At 41.0% G+C, this 24162-nt stretch overlaps 1 protein-coding gene across 1 annotated transcript; it reads right to left on the bottom strand.

Annotated features, from left to right (window-relative positions):
- Positions 1 to 1985: 1985 nt before the first annotated feature.
- On the bottom strand, positions 1986 to 23422 carry GCA (grancalcin). Its single transcript, XM_038750825.1, has 8 exons — positions 23343 to 23422; positions 16572 to 16745; positions 9324 to 9393; positions 8273 to 8316; positions 7555 to 7702; positions 5950 to 6063; positions 5625 to 5683; positions 1986 to 4521 (listed from the first exon to the last, which is right to left on the bottom strand). Exons 1-8 carry the CDS (start codon positions 23364 to 23366, stop codon positions 4495 to 4497), a joined length of 660 nt encoding a protein of 219 aa, XP_038606753.1. The 5' UTR covers positions 23367 to 23422; the 3' UTR covers positions 1986 to 4494.
- Between the last annotated feature and the right edge of the window lie 740 nt (positions 23423 to 24162).

The raw sequence follows: 24162 nt of genomic DNA, 5'->3' as shown, positions 1-24162 counted from the left end.
AATCGACTTTTAAAATAATTTTTATGTCGGCAGAAATACTTATTTTTTAGCAAATACTCTTCAAAGATTGTTATGCGGTATTGACAGTGTAATCCACATGCACAAATAGTTTTGCAATAACCCTCTGAAAATAACTGTAAATAAGAAGAACTGTAAATTGTTCTGTAAAAAAAAAAATCGCTGCAACTTGGTAGCTACAGAAATATACAAGGAGTTAAGCTATTGTAGGATTTGCATTGCGAATATAGTGTATATACAATTCTTAGGTGAGGGGGAATGATTCTCTCATTTGTGAAAATACAGCAATTTACGATAAGTAAATGAAAAACTTGGTGTTGCCTTTAAATACAACAGGTATCTGATTAGCTAGCTAGAAAAATGCTTTATTTCCAATATTTTGATCAGACACTAGATGCACGCATGATGCTGGTTATGTCTCAAATTACATAAAGGCAGTGTTACAACTTCCTGAGCTCAAATTGGGGAAATTCAAACAGGGATTAAAGTGGTTCAGTTTTATCTCAAATTAAATGCTTGGTTCAACAAATTTAGGTCTGCAGAAATATTCGGTGCCACTTTTTTTTGCCTTTAACCTAGCTTAAGGAATGGGAAAAAAGTGTATATATGTATACATATATGTATATATACATGTGATATATACATATATAGTCATGCATACATACATAGCAATTATTAGCCCACTTTTCCTTTCCAAGTCTCATACCTTTGATCTCTTCTCTATTTTGAACCTTTAGTCAGAGTTTGGAAGAATCTCTTAGGTATGAAGACTACACTATAGGTTTTTCTCCTTATTGACAAAGTATAAAATTCAGATATAAAAATATTCAGGTAGTTCACTGATGTAATTGGTTTAAGCACCTGTTTCATAATATAATCAAAATAGTGGCCACAGACCATGACGCTGTCACAGTAAAATGGTTGCTTCCCAAAACAAAGTTTAGGCAAAGCCAATATTCTGAAGAGTTGTAACAATTTAATCCAGTGTTAGCACTGGTTAGGGGCTGGGAGTCAAATTGTAAAGGCAGTTTATCTTGTCCACTTGCAATTTTGTGATATCAAATTAAAAGATTTACTAAAACAGTCAGCTATGGTCTATTACAAAAGCATCCCACAGAATTGAGAAAACTGAGGCCCAATGTATCTGCATGTTTCAGGGCTTTGAAATGAATATAAAGGCTAGCTTTTTTGTTTTGTTTTACTTAAAAGAAGTTAGTTTGTATTATAATTGTCTGAACACTGACTAGATTGTTACCAGAACACTTAGGCAGCACACACACACAACTCTTAAGACAGATATTCTGAGACATTCCCTAAAATCAGGATTAAAAAAGGTAGGTATAGGTTGGCACAGAATCTAAAAATAAATGAGACATAATTGTAGTTGCACTTGTATGCTTTAGACCACTACGAGATGGGAACAATCTGGCTCACCCTTCTTTTAGAAGTGTTTGTGGGAAAAATTATTTGGACTTACTCCAGCCCAATTGCAAGTTATGAATTCCTGTGCAAATAAGGAGCATTCTCCCCAAACCTGACTAAAGAATAAGATTTTTTTTATATAGCAAGTGTGAGGGCTCAGTATGCTACTGATCTAATGAGTACTCTCACATCCAAGTTTTACACACAAAAAAATATTTTAACATAATACAACCCTGAATTTATACAACCCCTATCTTCCTATGAGCTCAAATTACTAACCCAAGTCATTACTAGTTACGTATTTACAATCCAGTCTTATACTCTGATCGAAACACAGAAAATGCAAAACTATTCTGAATTGTACCTGGGACAACTTGCAAAAGGGAAAGGAACTTTGCTACCCACATAAAACCATATATATGTTTACTCTCCAGATTTTATCTGTCAGTTTTTCAAGAATGTCCTCTATCACAGAATGAAAAAACATGCCATTTCAGAGTAATAGGTAGGTGACAGTCAACTTTACGATAAAAGGTAATGCAAAATCATTTGACCAGAAATTTTTATTATGCTTATCCAAACTGAGTAAAAGACAACATACAAGATTACACTATCTTATTTCCAGGTTTTACTGAAAGAATGATCACAAGGATGAATTTCAATACCACAATTTAAAAACATTGCACAAACCTAAAGTCACATTAAAGTAAATTTCATACTTTTGAGTACCTGTCTTTTTGGAATACAGATTTACAGGTAAAAATCTACATTTCATAACAGCATTTTCTTTTATGCTGCTTTTCTGAATAATGCCTGTTTGGGAAATTAAAATGAGCACAGATAGTTATTCCCTCTAAAATAAGAATGGACCAAATTGAGACTCCATGTAGGATTATTTTCCCCCCTCCTCAATGTCATTTAAAATGTTCTAAGATGTCACTAACACTGAATTACAAAACTTGACATTTAATAATCTGGCAGTCTTTCTGACCTAGGTGAATTATTTCACTGTTTTTATGAACTGTAGCATCTCAAAATATGTACGTAAGAGATTTTGTATAACACTTTACAGCAAGCTATTTGAATGTGTATTTCTAAAAATTCTCAAGGTGACTTGGAAAACTGTTTACTGTACAAATAAAAGCACTTGTACATTGACAGCGTACATCAGTCAATTTATAATACCAACATGAAAACTTTTAAGGATTAGATCTAACCTGAACATATCAACCACCACTACAAACTACTCATCTCCCAGTCATAAGCAGATAGAAATAAATATTTTTTTATTTATTTCGGTAACTGATTTGACTACTCACCTCATTATTTTCATTGCTATAATGCAAACACAATACGGGATTTAAAAGTAGGCTGCATTTCAGTATCAAAAATATTCAGCAAATTATATGTACTTCATAGAGTAGCGAAAGTATCTGAGTAGATGAAAAAAGCAAAAGAATGACAATTTACAAGAAAAGTTAAATGCACAATTAGCTACAAAGCTGAGCATCATTTGGCATAAAATCAAAGGAATCGTTCTTTTTGATGTCTTTTTTTACATTTGGCTTCAATAAAGCATAAGAGTGAAAAAAAAGGTAGTGAGTCTTAATAAATTGCATTATTAGGGTTCAGTACATGTTTTACAAAGAGTAGCGCAATAATGACTGGCCCAATCTTGGGAATTGGGAAAATTATCAAATATACCTTAGGTGTTAGCTAGAACTTGTTTCTGTCAATAAACCCTAGAGAACTGTACATCTTACTATGGCTAAATTAATTTGTTCACAGATTACTAAACATAATAGACTGAACATCTTGAAGATTTTTTTCCAGTACAACCGTATACTAAATTGAAGGGTTTTTTTTTTTTAACCCACTGATTTTTAAAGTGTACCAGGCTATCAATAACATATTACTTATAGCTAACTCATGCCTATTTCAGTGTTAAGGAAGTGAATGCTGATTTAGACTCATTCAATGAGGACAAGTGCTACGGAAGCTTTTTGCAAGATGTTGCCATCTGTCCTCCACCCTTAAACAGAGCACTGTTATTTCATCTTACGTGGTTCTTTTCTTTGTGGAAATGACTATTCCTTGGATGCAAAAATAGAAGTCACATCTTATTGCTTGGATCATATATCACAGTCACATCATGGTTGGCCATAAAAATGTGGCTGTGGAAGATGTGTTTTTCAGATAAAGAGGTTAATATCTTTGTGTTTTCACCCACTGTAAATATGAACTTTCAGTTAATGAACTCCCAGGAATTGAGAGAACCTGGAACAAAGAACAGGTCCTTTAACTCCACAGGGAATGCTTGATTTTCTTTCAAAGAAAAACACTTGTTCATTAATAGTCCAAAAACTCAATTAGCCAAGAAAATGGAAGAAAGATGGATCCTGTATTCTAAATCCATTTTAGGTTTATTTACCGGTTCTAATCAAACAAGATTGAGGTAATTCTCAGGAGTTGCCATTTCCCCAAGAGAGAAAGGGGCTGGTGTTAGAAGTTCGTCATCGGTAAGTACGAATCTTTCCCTTTCGCACATGTAGAGAAGACAGTTGGGTTTTGATTCCCCGGTTGGGTTTTGATTCCCTGATCAAGGGTGGAGGAGCAAACCCAACCAACATGGCATGAAATCCAGTTCTCTCCTACTGCAGAATCTGAAAACTCCGAAACATTTCAGCTCTGGCAGATATAAATCACGCTTATCTAGGCAGATAAATAATTTTGGTTTGTGATACTCAAAATTCATCTTCCCACAATCACTGTTTTACTTTCCAATAACTGATCACATAATTTATAATTCTGATTTTTGTTGCAAGAGTACAGAACTTAAAAAATAATGCTTTTTCATATAGTAAAAAGGCAAAAAAAAACCTTTATTGCTCTGAACAGTTCACTAAGATTAAAGCATGTTTACAAAGGGGATGTTTTTAACAGGCAAGAACACAAAAAAGTCTACAATAGCTTTAGTTCACAGCAGGTTCAGTTGACTTCTGACGGAATTCACAGGGCTCCTTTTTCTGGCACTTTTCTTTAGCAGGTGGACATTCAAATAGCCATGGTGCACTGCAAAAACTAATTTAGGGAAAAGATCAGTTTCCTTAAATTAAGACGAACTATAAAGACAGACCAAGCATACCTGTAGCTCGACAAAAATGAACTCAAGGAATCATTCAACTATTGTCAAAAGGCAAGTGTGATTTCAGTTGTTTTCAAAATAAGCTTTTACTGTACATGATGGAGCATTTACAATTCCTAAAACTCATACAGGCAATTCAGTCTCCATGGACTATATAGCCTAGCTGGTCTATATACTACAATGTAAACTCATTGTTTCTGTATTTCCTTCCATTTAGATAACTAATGTCGCCTTTTATTAATGAAATTGAACCACTGCTTTTGGTAGTTTTTTTTTTTCCACCCCTACATTTCAATATTATTGACAACAGTGCAGAGTTATTTCTTCGCTATTTATAGTATCTATATTACCCTGTCCATTAAAATGACAAGTTATTGTTTTCACCATGATAAAAATATGCAGCTTAATAATAGAAAAAGACTGAAGCACTATAACAATATATGATCTTTCTACACCTCAAAACTCTCTTAATAGTGGAGAACAAGAACAATATGGTTTTAAAACTAAGAATGGCTCTGACGGATCAGATGTTTTCTGACTTTCATAGCTATAAGTAGCCAATTTTTTTTTCAAGCAACAAAAGCCATAAACATTTTTGGGAAAAGGCTAAAACACAAGTAAAAATAAAATATCCAAAAAACTGTTGGGTTGAAGATAGGTGAAGATTAACCTTCAATATAAAAATATTCAAAGTACTGTGTGAATTTTAGATTATGCCTAAATATATATCTATATATAGGTATATAGATATGGAATTTTTTTTTAAAAGAGAAGGAATGTGAACCTTCTAGACAGTAAGCCCATTGTTGGGTAGGGACCGTCTCTATATGTTGCCAACCTGAACTTCCCAAGCGCTTAGTACAGTGCTCAGCACACAGTAAGCGCTCAAATACGATTGAATGAATGAATAGATGAACTGTAGTGTAAGGCAACTAATATAACTAAGCCTAAGCATAGGGAAGGAATACCTGTATTTTTTACAACTGAATGGATCAATGAAATGGTAGAAAATACACATAATCTTATATTAGATACTCACATCATCATATACAAAGTTTACAAATCCTTGCTGCATGTTATCTCTTCTTCTAAAGAAATCTTAGAAAAAGAAAAAAGGCAAAGTGTATAAAACTAGCTTTAACACTGTGCACCCCCCTTTTTTTTCCCAAATTGCCCTACTCAATAGAGACATACACAAAATATTTTCAGCCCAGATCTTAAACTATTCTCTGAAAAATTAAATAATTTCAGTATGGCCATTCCTCAGAAAATGCAGTCCCCACATCTCAAAGGACAGCTCGAGCAAAACATTAAAATATTATAATCACTTATCATATCATTCATATTGTGCTTAATTCTCATACCTGTCAATGCTCGAAGCTTCACACAGCAAGCAACGTAGTCATCGAAGAAGATTCTTCCATTCTTGCTATAACGTTTCACAATGGCTGTTAATGTCTGAGGACTCAACCTATAACCTAGAGAGAATAAAATTATAACCAATTAGCCTTTAGGTCTTCAAAATCTCTAGACTGTAAGGTCAGTGAGGGCAGGGAATATGTCTACCAATTCAGTTGTATTGTACTTTCCCAAGCACCTAACATATGGTAAGCACTCAGATACCTTTTATGGATTGCTTAGGACTTCTTCTAGGTTTCACCTTCTGCAATACTTTCTTCAGCTGACTTTTGGAAGGCTGTCTTACAGAAAACCGATATTATGCAAAACTAGTGCTGCCTTTCAGCAGTTCACCAGGCAAAGAATCAGCACCATCTGCATCTTGTGAATTGCAGTCCCTCTGGCTTAGAAAAATTGGCAAAGAACAGGAAATGAGTCACTCCCCTAAATCCGGAGACCTCCTGACTTTGCAACAGTGTTCATAATATTTCTCATTCATATAGACCACTATTGCCAAAAGGCACCTATGTTGAACTTATATCCTGCGAACTGTGACAATACAGCCTTAACGGCCTTCTCTTTTGCCATAAACTCATAGTGAAGACAATATATCAGGGGTTTGTTACTATATAATCCTATAACCCCTGGCCTGAGAATCCCCTACTGCTACCTATTAGCAGGAAAAGTTTCATTAGTGGCCCTCACCTTTCTTCTTGTCTTTATGCCCACCCCCTTCACTTAAGGCTTTTTCCCAAACTCAGGCTGCTGCTTCCCTCAACTGTCTGTCTGTCTCTCTCCCTCTCCCCCTTCCACTTAAACCCTTCTTGTGTAGAGATTTATAAGTGCATAAAATAGTGAATAGATAAAAAATATGAAAAAGAAAAATAGACAAGGATATACATAGTTTAAACTAAAAAAGTGCCAAAGAATAAATAGCAGTCTATGTGCTATTTTTTCATAAATATATTGCGGTTCTAACCAAGTCCTAACCCTAGGAGAAACCCAACCAGGAGAAAATGTATGTGTACACACAGTCATACCCACATATCTCTGTATTGCCAGATTCAATTATCAAGTTGTCCTACAGACTCAAAGACCCTGCCACTGATCATGAAAAGCACCTGTGGGTACAGATGTAGCAGAAACAGAGCTGTGTGTGCATGCACACACACACACACCCCCACACACACGCCCATGGTGTGCTCTTGGTCTCCGTAGCAAGCGCAACACAACTAAATTGCATAATAACGTAATGACATATGCAGAATCTGCATGCAAAATGTTATATCTGCAACAAAAACTAGAATTCTTACATTTCCTATGTATGTTTATCAACTGGTACGGATAGATCATGAACACTATAATCCGAGGACAATGGTTATATGAAATAATTGCTGGATTTACCATCCTGGATTTATTCCGGTCTGAGAATTAAATATTCTCTAGTATTAAAATATTACTGTGCTTCAAACTGATAAATAAAACCACACCCTGGTGATTAAAAAGTTAAATGAAAAAACAACAATGATCATCTGAGTAAACTCAGAAGAAGTTAAAGTTCTCTTACTTACCCATAGCCGCAATGACCTGACTCAATTCATGAAGCTCCACAGTCCCACTTCGGTCTTGGTCGATCATCATAAAGTTTTGCTTCCAGGCATTAAGAGCCGCCCAGAGTTCTTTGAATTCATTAAATCCCATTTTTCCAGTGTAATCCCTCTGATGTTATTTTATTACCAAAAATAACTGCTTTAAAGGAATCTCACGTAATAAAAGATTCGGTAGCATTAAAAAGAAAACTCACAAGCAAACTTTATTCTCCTACCCAAGTCTCCAGATGCTACAAAGTCTGCCTGCAGCACTGTCTGCTTCCAGATTGAGTCTCCTCTTCTTCTGAGAGAACAATAGGCTCTTGGGTTCCCCCATTGCCCATCCCACGCCCACTGATGCTAATGTCATCAGTACCGCATCTGTCCAAGGATGCAGGCTATCATCCTTGCGCTGGGCGCAAAAGAAAATAAGCACATATTAAATCCTCCACCCCACCAAACTGCAGAAGAATAGTCATGTGGTTTAAGACCACTCTTTCTCCACGTATGCAGGACTAGAAGAAGGATGAAGGACAGAGCCCAGTTTAGTAAACATCCAAAGAGCTTAACTTCTACACATAATTTAAAAAGGATAGTGTGCAAAGTTTAAACTGTATTCTAGTTTGTTATAAATACTTAACATTTTATGAAAAACAGGTTTTCTTTTTATCATCACAAACCATTTACTGTTTAAGGATACATCCAACATAGAGATCATGATTCTGCAGGTTTCCAAACTGAATGCTGAAAGATACATTCAAAAGTGGGCGTGAAGGCTTGTCAATTTTACTGGTAATAATAATAATGGCATTTATTAAGTGCTTACTATGTGCAAAGCACTGTTCTAAGCACTGGAGAGGTTACAAGGTGATCAGGTTGTCCCACATGGAGCTCACAGTCTTAATCCCCATTTTACAGATGAGGTAACTGAGGCACGGAGAAGTTAAGTGACTTGCCCAAAGTCACACAGCTGACAATTAGTGGAGCTGGGATTTGAACCCATGATCTCTGACTCCAAAGCCTGGGCTCTTTCCACTGAGCCACACTGGTACCATGTCTGATCATTATTTCTCTACACATTACTGAAAACAGAAACGATGTTTTCCCTGGGTGGATTTACATTTTAAAATGTTGCTATCACCTGCCTGGATTAAATCGGGTCCAGGTTTCTTTCCCAGAATAATTCATTCTGAACAGACATCTGATTGTTAAACTCAGACCACTGAATGCCGCTTCCTCATCAGGATTATGTCATTGTCTTGGCAACATGTTTCACTATACCCAATTTTTCAGATGCACAACTTTTTTGTACAATTCACTCTGAGAACAAGTACCCAGTCTCAGAAGGTAGGCTGGCTCCAATGGTGGAAAGGGGAATATGCTGGAGACCCTCAAGTCCACTACCAATGTCGGCAAACTCAATGTCCTTCAGAATGTTTCTCCAAGACCAATGCTGCACAGAGAGTTTGGAGTTAAAGGGTTAGGCTATATAAAAGGCTCTTTCAGGCAAACCAAAGGTTTGGTTCTTATGGGGCTCACTTGAGCTCATTGTGGGCAGGGAATGTGTCTATTTATTGTTCTAATGTACTCATCCAAGCATTTAGAACACTTTAAAAAAAGAGTTTCCACATTGAGCCTCTGTATAATTTGGAAATTTCTTTAAACAAGGATAGTAACAATGAATGGAAGCACAGAAAAAGTCAGAGAGAATTCATTCATTTCGAAAATGAGCAATAACATTCAGATCTTACGAGAGTAGGTTCCACTAATTCCAGACTGTGTTAAGCATCTCTGAAGCTCTTCAGCATCCACTTCACCATCCTGTAGAATAATAATAATCTATATTCACGGGATTTGCATAAATTCTTTTAAAAAAACGATGCAAAACAATAATTATGACAATAAAATGATATTACTTCTGTTATGTAAAGAATTCCTAAAACAATTAAAAATTTGTCATGATTGATATGCTACTAAAGAATGGGTAACACAAGCATAAACAAACTATTAAATTATTCTGCTATGGTTTCTAAGAGGTAACCATTAAGAATAAACTTTAAGTATTGTCATTTGCAATATGACAGCCCTTATTTATGCCATAGATGAGGATGATACCTTATAATTAAAATAATTTTACTGATTCTTTTCCCAAGGGAAAAAAAAGTATAAGGTTCCTTTAAGAATATCCAAGAAACAAACAAGAATGTATCTGTGATAGATGCTAAAGTTCTGATGGGGGGGAGAGGGAGAGAAAAAAAAAGTCGTTTTCTTTTACCCACCATTCCCTGGTGAAATTTCAAGGGTCCCCTGTAGTTTTGCTGTTGTTCTTCATATTACCTTCTAGGACCCAAACATCAGGGGCTTAGGTATATACTGCGGCAAGGGAAACTTTAGTAGCGCATAATAGGATTCCACATATAAATGGAAAGACTGCTGAAGGCATTGGCCAAAATCAAGAGGTTAACGTACTAGGCTTACAGAAATCTCCTCATCTAATTTTCTTGTATTGCCTCATTCTGTTCATTTTAGAATTATTCACAAGATACACAAAGAAATTATACTACCATCAACATCACAAACTGGAGCAAAAACAGAATAACACAGACATGAGAGCCATACAAGAAGGTGAATTTGAAAGCTAGCCACCCTAAGGGACCCAAACATCTAAATAAGAAAACCCCAAGTTTGCCTTTAAGAGGTCTAACATTCTGCACTAACATAAAACTGGAGACATTATAATTTGATCTCCTGCAAAGAAATATCTAAAACAACTTCAACTGGAGTAAATGACAGTAAAAAAAAAAAATACCAAAAAGTTCCAAATAATGAATGATCTTTACTATATGTACTCTATTTACTCTAAGTTTTATAGAAAGAATTTGTTTCCAGCTGTATACTACTTCATTTTACAAAATTTGATAGGAAAATCATGCCTTTTAAATTAGCTACTAGAAATCCTAGATTTTGTCATTAAATTTAATGATGGTTGAGGAGAAAAACTTCAGCAATTTTACTTCAACCAGAAACAACAATCATATTCTAAAAAGGACAACACTGTTATACTGAATTCTACTTCAAAACCGGTTTAAGACTATTAAATACAATTTATGTCTACGGTATCATTACTGAATCTGCACAACAAAAAAATGAAACCAAATGTGCAAAGACATTCCTTAATGATGAGTTAACCATCATAGTTGAAACGGTATAATTATTTTCCAGAAATTTAACTTTTTCCTAATTTAGAGAAGAAAGAAAATGAGCTGTTTCCTCTTTTTCTGAATCAATTTTCCTTCACCTTCACTGTCCAGGTTATGTTGGGAGAGAACCCTACCAATTCTTCACAGGAAATGGCTTTTCCAGTAGTAAAATGAAACTACTGAGAATCACTCCAGCCTTACCAGTTACTCTTTCTTTGCCTATAAAAAGAATGCTGTGTGCAGGAGAGTACAGATTCAAGTTTAAACTTCCATAAATGAGAAACATATAGAAAAAAATCCTATAAAAACAAAGGAAATCTAAATTGGTGGTCTAGTGGCAGTTTCAGATCCAGGTTCAGTATATCTCCACCGCTCAAACGACAGGGATTAGGATAACGAACAGACTTTTCACTCAGCCAACAGGAGAATAAAGAGGTATCCACAATACAAGACTATTAAAGGTGTGTGTGGCAGGGTTGGGAGAGGAAGAGGAGAAGAAGAGAGGTTGTGGATTGAAGAGACACACAGAAGGAAGAGACGCTTAACAGCTTAATTTGAGTTTGGGAGTAATATTGCATTTCTGAGTCTTCTTTGCCCATCCTATTAAGAATGGAGTGAAGACGCAGAAAGACAAGTTTCAGCATTTTCCCCTCCCACCGAAGAGAAGAGAGACAAATTCCATTAAACCCCATGTGTCAATGAATTTCTACCTGCTCAGTTCTCTGCAAGTCAAGGCCAGCGCTTCCATCACCCCACTGGTCTGCTTTGCTACATGGTAGATGACAGATTGTGGTTATGTGTCTCGTACTTCAGGAGTGAGTGTGTACTCCCCCTACAAAAAACTAAATTTACTACAATATTATTAGAGTTGAGAATTAAATGCTGTAAAGTCAGGCAATTCTCAGTTAAAATTCTTAATCAAGGCTCCCAGCAATTTGAACTCCGATCTGTCACTCAGATGAGCAACGAAAGATTTTTCAGTGTAACACTTTTATGAAGCTGGTAAGAATGTAAAATCATAAGACAATAACTACAAAACAAAATCAGGCATTCTACTAAACACCAGTATTTTTTCTCAAAATTGAATGAGTCAAAATAGGAAAAGCCATCTAATTCACTGTATCAAATACAAACTATCAAATATGACCAGAATGCACTCTCTAAATAACAAAGTCATTGTAGTACTAGTTAGCACATAAAGGCAGCAGCCAAGGTTTTTAGATCAATAGATATTGCCTGCCAATGAGAACAGAAAAAATAATTACAACATAGTAAAAAGGAAAAATTTAAATAAAGAAATGAAGATGTATTTATCAGATTCAAAATGCAACTTCCCAGATAGTTTACTTTTGTAAAAAATCTCAAATATACTGAGTCCTAAAACTTTGAGACGGTAATTTGCAAGGCAACTAAAAAGGAAAATCTATTATAGATGCATCCAGTGCTCTATTTACACAATATTTAAAAAGACAAAAAAATGTGGCTTATACACTTCTACCTTCAAGGTCACCGTTTCACTGAGTGTCCTGTCATAAAAGATTTAGGACCCCCTTTTTTTAGATATAAGATTAGTGAAAGAAAAAGGGAACCTAAGTGCATTTTCTTCAATATTGGCATGATGAAGGTTTCTATGCTGCTAAATATAAAATCTGATTTGTTCTGCTTTTCAGTCATCCTCTTGCGGCATGTACTGGAAACCAGTAGACTAAATCATATATTGACCCTCAATGTTATCTAAAAGCATAACTTTCTATAACCAAAGTGACCTGCAAAATTGTGCTAGAGAATAATCTACAGAGATGCAGAGACTCTGAAATATATATAAAATTGTGGAAGGTGAGAGATTAAGGCTAGTAGTATTTGGGGGCGTTCCAAATACTAATCTAAGTATTTCTCACTGCTCGCTGGACTAGTATGTGAAAGCTAATTTAAAGTCCCCCTCAATCCGCCTGTATTTCTTTTCCATTGGCTCTCTTACTCTCTATGTCATATGACAGAAAATTTCAGCAAATTTAAAGTATAACAGTCCCCCTCAATCCGCCTGTATTTCTTTCCCATTGGCTCTCTCTTACTCTCTACGTCATATGACAGAAAATTTCAGCATCTAATTTTTTTGTCAGTTACAACCATTTTTCTTTAATGACTAACCAGTGCCCTAAGTAGCAGTAACACAGTCTTCTATCACCAATTTCGCTCTTCAGAACAATTCTTATTGTAGAGAAGGTCTGGACTACAAATAAACGTAGGTTCTCATCCCAACATGTCCAAAGACTCACTGAATTACTTGAACAACTGAACAACACAGTTATCAGTCTTTAAGGAATGGTAGAGTTGATTAATAGCCCCATTTCACTACAACCAATCCCTGTGTTCTGTAGCTATTAAACCAGGTAATAACACAGACATTTCAGGCCTCTAGGTTTCTTTGGCACTCTATTTTACAGATAAGGAAACTGAGGCAGTAATGAGAAGGAATGAAGGTCCAACAGCAAGTTTACATCTATAAATGCCCTGAGATTGTAAAATGTTATTGGTCAACATAACTCTGCAGGACCAGAAGAATAGGGAAAGAAATGCAAAAAATACCTAAGTCATCGCATCCCCACCTAAATGAGAGGCAAAAGGAAAAAAAGGATAAAATTTCCTGATGCCCTCTGAAAATTTGTTAGGAGATTCCCAAGTTCCTTTCTGCCCAGTTCCACTGGCAACAGATGGCTCTTTTCATTATTTTATCACCAGAGAGCAACATAAAGGAGCAGGAAATATTGTTACTTTCCTTCTCTTTAGTTAACAGAATTTCCCACCCAACTCCTTGTGTTTGCTTGGATAAACAGGCTGCAAGAGAATCTTAGGCTGCTTGTACTCCGCACCCAGTGAAATAATAAGTATCTGTCTAAAGAGATGAAGTAAAATAAATGGTCCAGAGATGACGCACAGCTCACAGACATTGAATAAAATCAGTAATTGGAGAGCAACTTGGGAAGTTATCTAAAGGAAGGGTTACTTCTCTGGTTTTTTGTGTTGTTGTTGAGGGAAGAGGATAGCTCCCTGCAAGAAAAAAAAATCCCTGAAAAATCTTACATCTGCATTTAGAGAGAGTCGGAGGCGCAGATTCGAAACTAAATAATTTGATTCCCCTGAAGAAAGACAAACGATCCATTCAGACCTTAGTGAAGTGGTACATGGTGACTTTCAAAAGCCTGTCGAAACCACAAGAGATTCCCTTGCAACTCCATGAGTCTCAGCTCCCCTCAATGCACTGACTGGAAGTCTCCACTAAGTCTAAACCTTTAGGGTGTCTAAGAAACTATATACATAATTTAAAAGATTTCTCTTTATACTTAATGCATCTGAACACATTTTGGCCTTGCTAGGCAATAAAGAACATAAAAATGTATCTCTGACCTCACAAAAATTGAATGGAATTAATTTTAACCACATACATCTATGGTTCCAAACTGCATGGACATTAAAGACAGGGCTGTTTGTCCTTGATACTTAACTCGGGGAATATGTGTATTCATAGTTCTAGTGCCAAGAAAGAACCTTGTCAAATTTCAAGAGGACACAAGAATATTCACTCAAGTTTCCAGCCCTGATACAAGGACAAATGTTACAGTGTTTAGGTGCCAGAGAGTGACCTGTGATAAGGAAGCATGTTATCAATGAGCCTCGTCTTTGTTTGCCCTGATCACAATGTGATCAGAAACACTAGCTCTTCCTGGTTACCAAAATATGCATCCAACCCTGCCCTTACCCTGGACCCTGCAGCAGAAACAAAAAATGAACAAGAGGCAGGAGACAGAACTGTATCACTTTACCCACTGAGTTCAATCAAGGCCTTTCATTTTCACTCGCAATGTCCTACAGGTTACAGAGGAAGAACCCTCATTACCCAATGAAGAACCTGACAAATTTCAAGAGCACCTGGATTCTGAATATGATCTATATTTTAACAGATTAATATATTCCACTGCCACATAACACAAAGAAAACTGTCCAAAGTATACAAAACATCACATATGTTTGCAGCCACTGCTTAATCACGCTACCTGCTATATCTGTAATTTATTTATACATCTGTCTCCTCCTTGAGACTGTAAGTTCCTTGTGGGCAGGAAACATGTCTACCAATTCTGTGGCATTGTACTCTCCCAAGCACTTAGTACAATGCTTTGCACACAATAAACACTCAATGAATAGCATTGATTATGCAAAGTCACGATTTAATAGAGTTTTTAAGTCCTTGCCTAAATAGTCAATAAGAATGAGTTTTCCCTTTAAGCTAACTTCACGTCAAAAGTGTCAACACAAAACTCTCTAAATGTGAAAATACTTCCACATCATTTATGTTAGAAAATGAATGATGCTGGAGTACTTAGTAGCAGCATGGCCTAGCGGAAAGAGCATGATCCCCGGCGTCTGAAGACCCAGGTTCTAATCTCAGCTCTGCCCCTTGTCTGCTGTGTGACCTTGGGCACGTCACAACTTCCCTGTGCCTCAGTTACTTCAGCTGTGATATGGAGATTCAATAACCGTTCTCCGGCTTATTTTGTCTGTGAGCCCCACATGGGACCTGATTATCTTGTATCTACCTTGGGTCTTGGTGAAGTGGTTGGCACATATTGAGCAAGGAACAAATACTACAAATATTTATATTTTATTTTTCCTTACAGTGGTCAATCTGGAGAAACATGGCCACAACTCTGCATTTTGCAGACTCAGATTCCCAAAGAAAAGGCTGGCAAAACATTCTAGGTACCATGAAGACTCACTGCCATTTTGTAGCCTCTGTTTCCATGTCAAAAACTTAAAACAGGGCTTTAAAGGATGGTCCAAACACCCTTACTTTCTTGCTGCATTTTCCAAAATACAACAAATTCATTAATTTCTTCCCCAAGCAACCTTCCATTTTACACCCACAAAGGCTCTGAAAAAGACTCATATGCAAAGTAGACTTCTTTTTAAAAAATAGGATTTTAACATGTCTTTGTTACAAAAAACAAAATATGTAAAAAGCACATGCTAGTTTTAGTGGCTGAATATCTTTCAGTCCCTGCAAACTTAAAAAATTATCTCAACCAATAATCTGAAAACTGGGTAATTCTATTTCTGAGTTTAGGATTTTACCTTGAAAATCTGAAACTGGAAGCATCCAAATTTAAAATCTCACGTCTTTGGGACACTACTTTTTTCACACATCCCTTTTTTGTATTTCCCTTCCCTTTGCTTAATTCTACATAATGACAGCAAATTTAAATATCTATTTGATTCCTGATCGCTGAAGAACCCATTAAGATCAAGACTCACACATAAGGGAAAAAGCAACAGTGATAGAGGAAAGACAATGCAGGGGAGAAATGAAGAACATGACTATGATCATTGTTTAACCCTCACGACAAATCTACAGGAGATCACTTCCAAATATTCCCAGGAAAGGGAAAAAGAAAACAAAAGATCAGTAAGTTTTAGGCCCCTCAGGAATTTTTGCATTTTCCGTATTTTCACTTCAAACTTTATTCTTTTAATTGGAAAATTTAAAAAAATGTTGAGTTTAAATAAGAGTGAAACCTGACTTGTCACCACACATATTTTGTAAAATAAAAAAAAATAAAAAAAAACTTATGTAGCTGCTATCGACTGTGAACTTTACCATCAGTAAGAGTTCAACGTACTCCTGGTTTAAAATTCATTTAAAAAAGAAAATGTAATTCAATACTTGCAGTTTTCTTTTAAGGTAGAAATGATAATCTGATGTTATGAAGGATAGTTCTTCTCCAAACCTAATTGTCAGCTTACCTGTCCAGCAATGGCAGTGAAGTAAGTCCACATTGGGTCACCAGCAGAAGAATAGCTACCAGAATACGCTGAGTACCCAGAATAACCACCATGGGAAATGCTTGGTACTGCTCCTGGCATTGGCTGGCCCATTTGCAACTGCATTCCTGGTATCTGACCACTGTAACCTCCATACTAGTGAAAAACAAAAGCAAAAACAAAAAAAAACCAAACATATCATTTCCCATGTTATATTTCATTTGTACGCATATTTAACCAACAATCAGTTCCCATTTCAAATTAGTTACAAGACAGTTGCAACTAGGATATAATTGGTCTTCGCCTGAATGTCTCTGATCATCGTCATCACCACCATCCATGGCATTTGAGTAGGCACTTTGTGCAGAGCACTTACTAAGTGTTTCCATCCTCCCTCACCTTACCTTCTTCCCTTCCCCACAGCACCTGTATATATGTATATATGTTTGTACGTATTTATTACTCTTTATTTATTTTACTTGTACCTATTTATTCTATTTATTTTATTCTGTTAATATGTTTTGTTTTGTTCTCTGTCTCCCCCTTCTAGACTGTGAGCCCACTGTTGGGTAGGGACCGTCTCTATATGTTGCCAACTTGTACTTCCCAATCGCTTAGTACAGTGCTCTGCACACAGTAAGCGCTCAATACTATTGAATGAGTGAATGAATGAATGGAAGAATACAACGGAGTTTTTAAACATGTTCCCTCTCACAACAAGCTTACAGATTCTACCTCTATTTCTAACAGTGCTCTAGCCATAGGCACTGCTCCACTAGGATATGATTCCGCTGCTCTTCCCTTCCCTAACCAAAAAACTGTTTATTGTTATATTGTACTCTCCCAAGTGCTGAGTAGAGTGCTCTGCACATAAAAAGCGCTTTATAAGTTCGATTGAGGAAGACTCCCTGTGCTCTGATCCCAACCTTCTTTTCTCCATAGCCCATGCATCCTCTTTCTTTCCTTTCTCTTCCCCCTCGCACCCATTTCAGCTTCTGTCCCTGTGGCAACTCCAAGACTCCAAAACTATAACCCTGAGACATCACATCTCAGATCATACTGTTTCCTGAAAGCTGTGTGGCAAGTCAAATTCAGGAACATTGGGGGAATGAGGTAGGATGCCAGAGCAGATGAGATACAAGAGGACACAGATCACTATAAAACCTAAGAACTTCCAGATTCATTCATTCATTCATTCATTCAATCGTATTTATTTGGCGCTTACTGTGTGCACAGCACTGCACTAAGCTGGGAAGTACAAGTTGGCAACATATAGAGATGGTCCCTACCCAACAACGGGCTCACAGTCTAGAAGGGGGAGACAGACAACAAAACAAAACGTGGACAGGTGTCAAGTCTAAAGCTAGATGCACATCATTAACAAAATAAATAGAATAGTAAATATGTACAAGTAAAATAGAGTAATAAATCTGTACAAACATATATATAGGTGCTGTGGGGAGAGAAAGGAGGTAGGGCAGGGGGGAGGAGGAGAGGAAAAAGGGGGCTCAGTCTGGGAAGGCCTCCTGGAGGAGGTGAGCTCTCAGTAGGGCTTTGAAGGAAGAGAGCTAGCTTGGTGGATGTGTGGAAAAAATATGGAACGCTTCACAAATTTGCTTCATCCTTGCGCAGTTCCAGCCATGTCACAGATAAGGAGGAAATCCAAAAGAGATGGCAATAACATTTCAATGTTCTACACAACATGTCGACTAATGAAGTCGAGGCCCTTCAAAATAGAACACAATAAGGTTAAAGAAAGCTTTCACCATGGCATCCAAAATGCTGTACTGGCAAGGCAAAGCTAAACGCTGTCACAGAATCCTATTACCCAAGCAAAAGGTGCTACAAAAGACAAGGAAGCTGAAAAAGGACAGCAAATCCTTTGGGAGACTTTGGACTGCAGTGATTCCAAAACAAATTAAGGATCAGGGTTGCAAGTGCTGTCCAACTTCCACTTGGGCCAAGAGACCTGGATTCCCAGAGACGTCACATCTGATTCTTTGAACGGTTCCATCAGCATCACTTCTGGGCAATATTCAACATCAAATAAGATGACAGACTCATAGACAGTGAAGTCCTAGAATGAAATCAGTCTCCCAGAACTGACGCCAGCTTAGTCTCTTAGATTACTGCAAAGGGCAATGTTGGATGGGACAAGTGAGTAGAATGGATGACGGTATTTATAGCTACGATTATTTTGTCAATGTGATTTCCGTTTAAAGTACAAAATACATTAATGTAACTATAATTGAGTGAGTACATGGTCCTAGGTACTTTTGCTAAAAATATTGTATTTGGCCTCTCCCTCTGTGTGATATACGCACTGGGATCTGTGACTTTTGGGCATTTGATAGCCACCCTACCTCCGACCCCCACAGCACTTATGTACATATCTTTAATTTATATATTATTAACAATTTAAATTCACATCTGCCTCCCCCTCTAGACCGTAAGCTTGTTGTGGGCAGGGAAAGTGACTACCAACTCTGTTGTACTGTACTCTCCACAAAGTGCTCAGTAAATATGATTGAATGAATTAATTTAAATAGAGAAATAAATTGCAGATATATATATGCTGTGGGGATGGGAGGGAGGATGAATGAAGGAGCAAGTAAGAGCGGTGCAGAAGGGAGTGGGAAGAGGAGGGCTTAGTCAGGGTCAGCTTCTTGGAGGAGATGTGCCTTAAATAAGGTTTTGAAGTGGGGGGGGGGAGCAATTATCTGTCTGATATGAGGAGGGAGGGTGTTTCAGCAACATATAGGATGTTGGCGAGAGGTCGGCGGTTAGACAGATGAGATCGAGGTAAAGTGAGACGATACCCTTCATCCACAACAAAGAGGAAAACGACACGACTCACAACAGCAACATGGACAACAGGATTTTAATCCTGGAGGTACGGGTACTCCAGTAGTTATGGTTCGCTTAATCACTTTCCTATAGAGAGAGAGCCAAGAGTGTGAATTGGGAGGGTGGTTGTCTCAAGTTTGAACAGGAAGCGGAACCTCATGAAATCCTCCCTGACTCTACCTTTGACTTCCTCCCCCAACTCCTGCTGCTTTACTCAGTGCAAAAATGGGGAAGCTGAGAACGACAAATAATTTCACTTTCAAATCCCAGAAATACTCAAGGTGGAGAAATTGGCAGATGATTGTCTAGTGGCACAGATCACTTCCTAAGCAATATTTCAAGGCCTACATACCTACAAACACTTGGAACACAGGGCCCACCCTGCCCTACCCAATACTTTCCACGTGTGAAAAAACTCTATTGTGACAGATTGGAACTCAGAGGCACCGGTTTGGAAATCGGGGCACTCCAACGTTTAAGCAGGTCTGACACACAATGAAGAACAGAGAAACTCACTGCTAATGTTGCCTATGAGGGTGGAGAAGCTAGAAAAGCAGTGTAGCCCAGTGTGGCCTGTGAGGCAGAAGGACCCAGGTTCTAATCCTCGCTGTGTCACATATTAATGATAATATTTAAGTGCTTACTACGTGCCAAGCACTGTTCTAAGCACTGGGGTAGAATCAAGGTAGTCGGGTTGAACATAGTCCCTGTGGCACATGGGGCTCACGGCCTTAATCCCCATTTTACAGATGAGGTAACAGAGGCATGTCCTCTGAATCCCAAGCCCGTGCCCATGTGTGGCCTTGGACAAGTCATCTCACTTCTCTGCGGCTCATCTGAAAAATGGGGATTAAGACTACGAGCCTCATATGGGACACGGATTGTGTCCAATCTGATTAGTTTGCATCTACCCCAGCGCTTGGCGTACTGTGCCTGGCACATACAAACTAATTTATACTGAGCCCCCCTTTTTTTTTTGATGGCATTTATTAAGCGCTTATTATGTGCAAAGCAATTTTCCTTTCCTCCTCCCCATTCCCCCCCGCCCTACCTCCTTCCCCACCCCACAGCACTTGTATATATATTTGTACATATTTATTACTCTATTTTACTTGTCCATATTTACTATTCTACTTATTTTGTTAATGATGTGCACATAGCTTTAATTCTATTTGTCCTGACGATTTTGGCACCTGTCTGTTTTCTTTTATCGTCTGTCTCCCCCTTCTAGACTGTGAGCCTGTTGTTGGGTAGGGACCTTCTCTATATGTTGCTGACGTGTACTTCCCAGGCGCTTAGTACAGTGCTCTGCACACAGTAAGCGCTCAATAAATACGATTGAATGAAGGAATGATACCAAGGAAAAAACATCTGTCACATGAGGAGGGCCGGGACACCTGCTGGTGCCCAGATTTCCACAAGGAGAAAAGAAAATCCCCGCTGGGGAGCAGTTTGGCTCGCTAAGGTCCTCACTGGGGAGCGATGATCTCCTGGAATTTCATTCATCCAGTTCATTCACTCAGGGTTTATTGAGCCCTTACTGTGTGCACAGTACACTGTGTCCCCTTCTAGCCTGTGAGCCCGTTGTTGGGTGGGGACCATCTCTATATGTTGCCGACTTGTACTTCCCAAGCGCTTAGCACAGTGCGCTGCACACAGTAATCGCTCCATAAATGAGAAGCAGCGTGGCTCGGTGGAAAGAGCACGGGCTTTGGAGTCGGAGGTCATGGGTTCGAATCCCAGCTCCACCACGTCTGCTGTGTGACGTTGGGCAAGTCACAACTTCTCGGAGGCTCAGTTACCTCATCTGTAAAATGGGGATGAAGACTGTGAGCCCCACATGGGACAACCTGATTACCCTGTATCTACCCCAGCGCTTGGAACAGTGTTTTGCACATAGTAAGCGCTTAACGATTGCCAACATCATTATTATTATGAATAAATACGATCGAATGAGTGAATGAATGCAGAGCACACATGGTAAGCACTTGATACGATTGAATGAATAGCACTGTACTAAGCGCTTAGAAACCACACTCCGGCAATAGAGACAATCCCAGCCCATACGTATATATGTTTGTACGTACTTATTACTCTATTTATTTTACTTGTACATATTTATTATATTAATTTCATTTCGTTAATGCGTTTTGTTGCCTGTCTCCCCCTTCTAGGCTGCGAGCCTGCTGTTGGGTAGGGACTGTCTCTATGTGTTGCCCCCTTGTACTTCCCAGGCGCTCAGTACAGTGCTCTGCACCTCAGTAAGCGCTCAATAATTGATTGATTGATTGATTGACTCAATAAATACGACTGAATGCATGACGAGGGATTGAATGAGGGAGGGAATAACGATTGAATGAATTCGGTCAAGTGTGATCTCCAACGCAGAGGTGGGTCTTTCACCACAAGAAAAGACAGTGCGGTTTGGGGCGGGGGGGGGGGGGGGGGGCCCGCAGCGGGCGGGTGGGCCGCAATATGGCGGGGGTGGGGAGGGCGAGGGGGGTTATTCCTCTCCCTCCGACAGGCTCTTTTCTCCTTTCTTCTCTGGAGAGGGAAGGGATCCATTTTAAGGACACGTCGTTTAAAGGGGGGGCCCGGGGGTGGGGGAGGCCATGGCGGCGGCGGGGCCTGAGGGAGGGGCCCGGAGCGCGGGAAAAGGGCCGGCGCGAGGCGGCCCCCCCCGCGCGGCACGTGACCCCCCCAGGTAAAAGGGGGAGGGGCCCGGAGCGCGGGAAAAGGGCCGGCGCGAGGCGGCCCCCCCCCGCGCGGCACGTGACCCCCCCCAGGTAAAAGGGGGAGGGGCCCGGAGCGCGGGAAAAGGGCCGGTGCGAGGCGGCCCCCCCCGCGCGGCACGTGACCCCCCCCAGGTAAAAGGGGGAGGGGCCCGGAGCGCGGGAAAAGGTCCGGCGCGAGGCGGCCCCCCCCCCCCGCGCGGCACGTGACCCCCCCCAGGTAAAAGGGGGAAGGGCCCGGAGCGCGGGAAAAGGTCCGGGGGGGGGTGCGGCGCGAGGCGCCCCCCCCGCGGCACGTGCCACCCCAGGTAAAAGGGGGAGGGGCCCGGAGCGCGGGAAAAGGTCCGGGGGGGCGGAGCGAGGCGCTCCCCTGCGGCACGTGACCCCCCCAGGTAAAAGGGGGAGGGGCACGGAGCGCGGGAAAAGATCCGGGGGGGGCGGCGCGTGCCACCCCAGGTAAAAGGGGGAGGGGCCTGAGGGGGGCCCGCAGCGCGGGAAAAGGTCCGGGGGGGGGGCGGCGCGAGGCGCCCCCCCCGCGGCACGTGATTCCCCCCAGGTAAAAGGTCCCGGGGGGGCGGCCCCCCCGTGGCACGTGCCCCCCCTCGTAAAAGGGGGCGGGGCCTGAGGGGCGGCCCGGAGCGCGGGAAAAGGTCCCGGAGGGGGGGGGGCGGCGCGAGGCGGCCCCCCCTGCGGCACGTGGCCGCCCCCCGCGGCACGTGGCCTCCGGGGGTAGGGGGGCGTGAGGAGGGGCGCGGGAAAAGGCCCCTAGGGGAGCGCGAGGCGCCCACCTTCATGATTTGTACTTCCCAAGCGCTTAGTACAGTGCTCTGCACATAGTAAGCGCTCAATAAATACGATTGATGATGATGATGATGACACGCGGCCTCCCCGGGGGGGGGCGCCCCCAGCTGAAAGGGGCGCGGGAAAAGGCCCCAGGGGGCACCCCCCCACACGCGGCACGCGGCCTCTCCCGTGGGGGGCCTGAGGAGCGGCCCGGAGCGCGGGAAAAGGCCCCTGGGGGCGGCGCGAGGCAGCCTCCCCGGGGGCCCCCGCAGGTAAAGGAGGCGGGGCCCGAGGGGCGGGGCCGCAGCCGGAGGCCCTGATGGCGCCGCCCGCTGTGGGGACGCCACACCCCGTGGGAGGCGGAGGCGGAGGCGGCGTTGGCGGGACTTACCCCTCCGTATCCCGGGTAGGCCATGGCGGGCGGGCGGGCGAGCGGCGCGGGCACCCCCCCGAAGCTGACACCGGGGGGCGGGGGCGGGGGGGGGGGACGACGGAAGGCCGGGCGGACGACGAGGCGGGGCCGCCGCTGGCTGATGCGTAGTCCCTCCCTCCCTCCTTCGCACCTCTTCCCCCCTCTCTCGCCACCGCCCCTTCCGGCCGCGCCCCTCCGGGGGAAACGTCGCGAGATCTTCCCCCCCTCACCCCGGCCTGGTTGGGGGGGGGGGGGGGGCGGGCTGGCTCGAGCCCGTCCCTCAGCCGCGAGCGCGCGCGCGCGCGCGCATGCGCGCGGCGGTGGCGCCAACCGTCGCTCCGACCGTCGCGCGCTGAGGCGACACTGTGATGGACGATCCCTTAATAATGATGGCGTTTGTTAAGCGCTTACCATGTGTAAAGCACTGTTCTAAGCGTTGTGGGGGGTATAAGGTGATCCCTTTCTAGACTGTGAGCCCACTGTTGGGTAGGGACCGTCTCTGTGTGTTGCCCCCTTGTACTTCCCAAGCGCTTAGTACAGTGCTCTGCACACAGTAAGCGCTCAATAAATTGATTGATTGATGAAGTTGTCCCACGTGGGGCTCACAGTTTTTAATCCCCATTTGACAGATGAGGTAACTGAGGCCCAGAGAATAGTAATAATAATAATAATAGCATTTATTAAGCGCTTACTATGTGCAAAGCACTGTTCTAAGCGCCGGGGAGGTGACAAGGCGATGAGGTTGTCCCACGGGGGGCTCACAGTCCTCATCCCCATTTTACAGATGAGGGAACTGAGG

Source organism: Tachyglossus aculeatus, chromosome 9, assembly GCF_015852505.1.
Source record: "Tachyglossus aculeatus isolate mTacAcu1 chromosome 9, mTacAcu1.pri, whole genome shotgun sequence".
In the NCBI taxonomy this organism is placed as follows: domain Eukaryota; kingdom Metazoa; phylum Chordata; class Mammalia; order Monotremata; family Tachyglossidae; genus Tachyglossus; species Tachyglossus aculeatus.
This window is presented reverse-complemented; position numbering and strand designations above follow the sequence as displayed.

What these genes read in the sequence shown, in the direction of transcription:
- GCA (XM_038750825.1), bottom strand. Translation starts at nt 23,366, where the DNA reads ATGGCCTACCCGGGATACGGAGGG. An exon ending in TCATGATCTCTATGTTGGAT is followed by an intron (nt 7,703 to 8,272) that starts GTATCCTTAAAC and finishes AAATAACATCAG; the next exon opens with AGGGATTACACTGGAAAAAT. An exon ending in TCAGGTCATTGCGGCTATGG is followed by an intron (nt 6,064 to 7,554) that starts GTAAGTAAGAGA and finishes TATTCTCTCTAG; the next exon opens with GTTATAGGTTGAGTCCTCAG.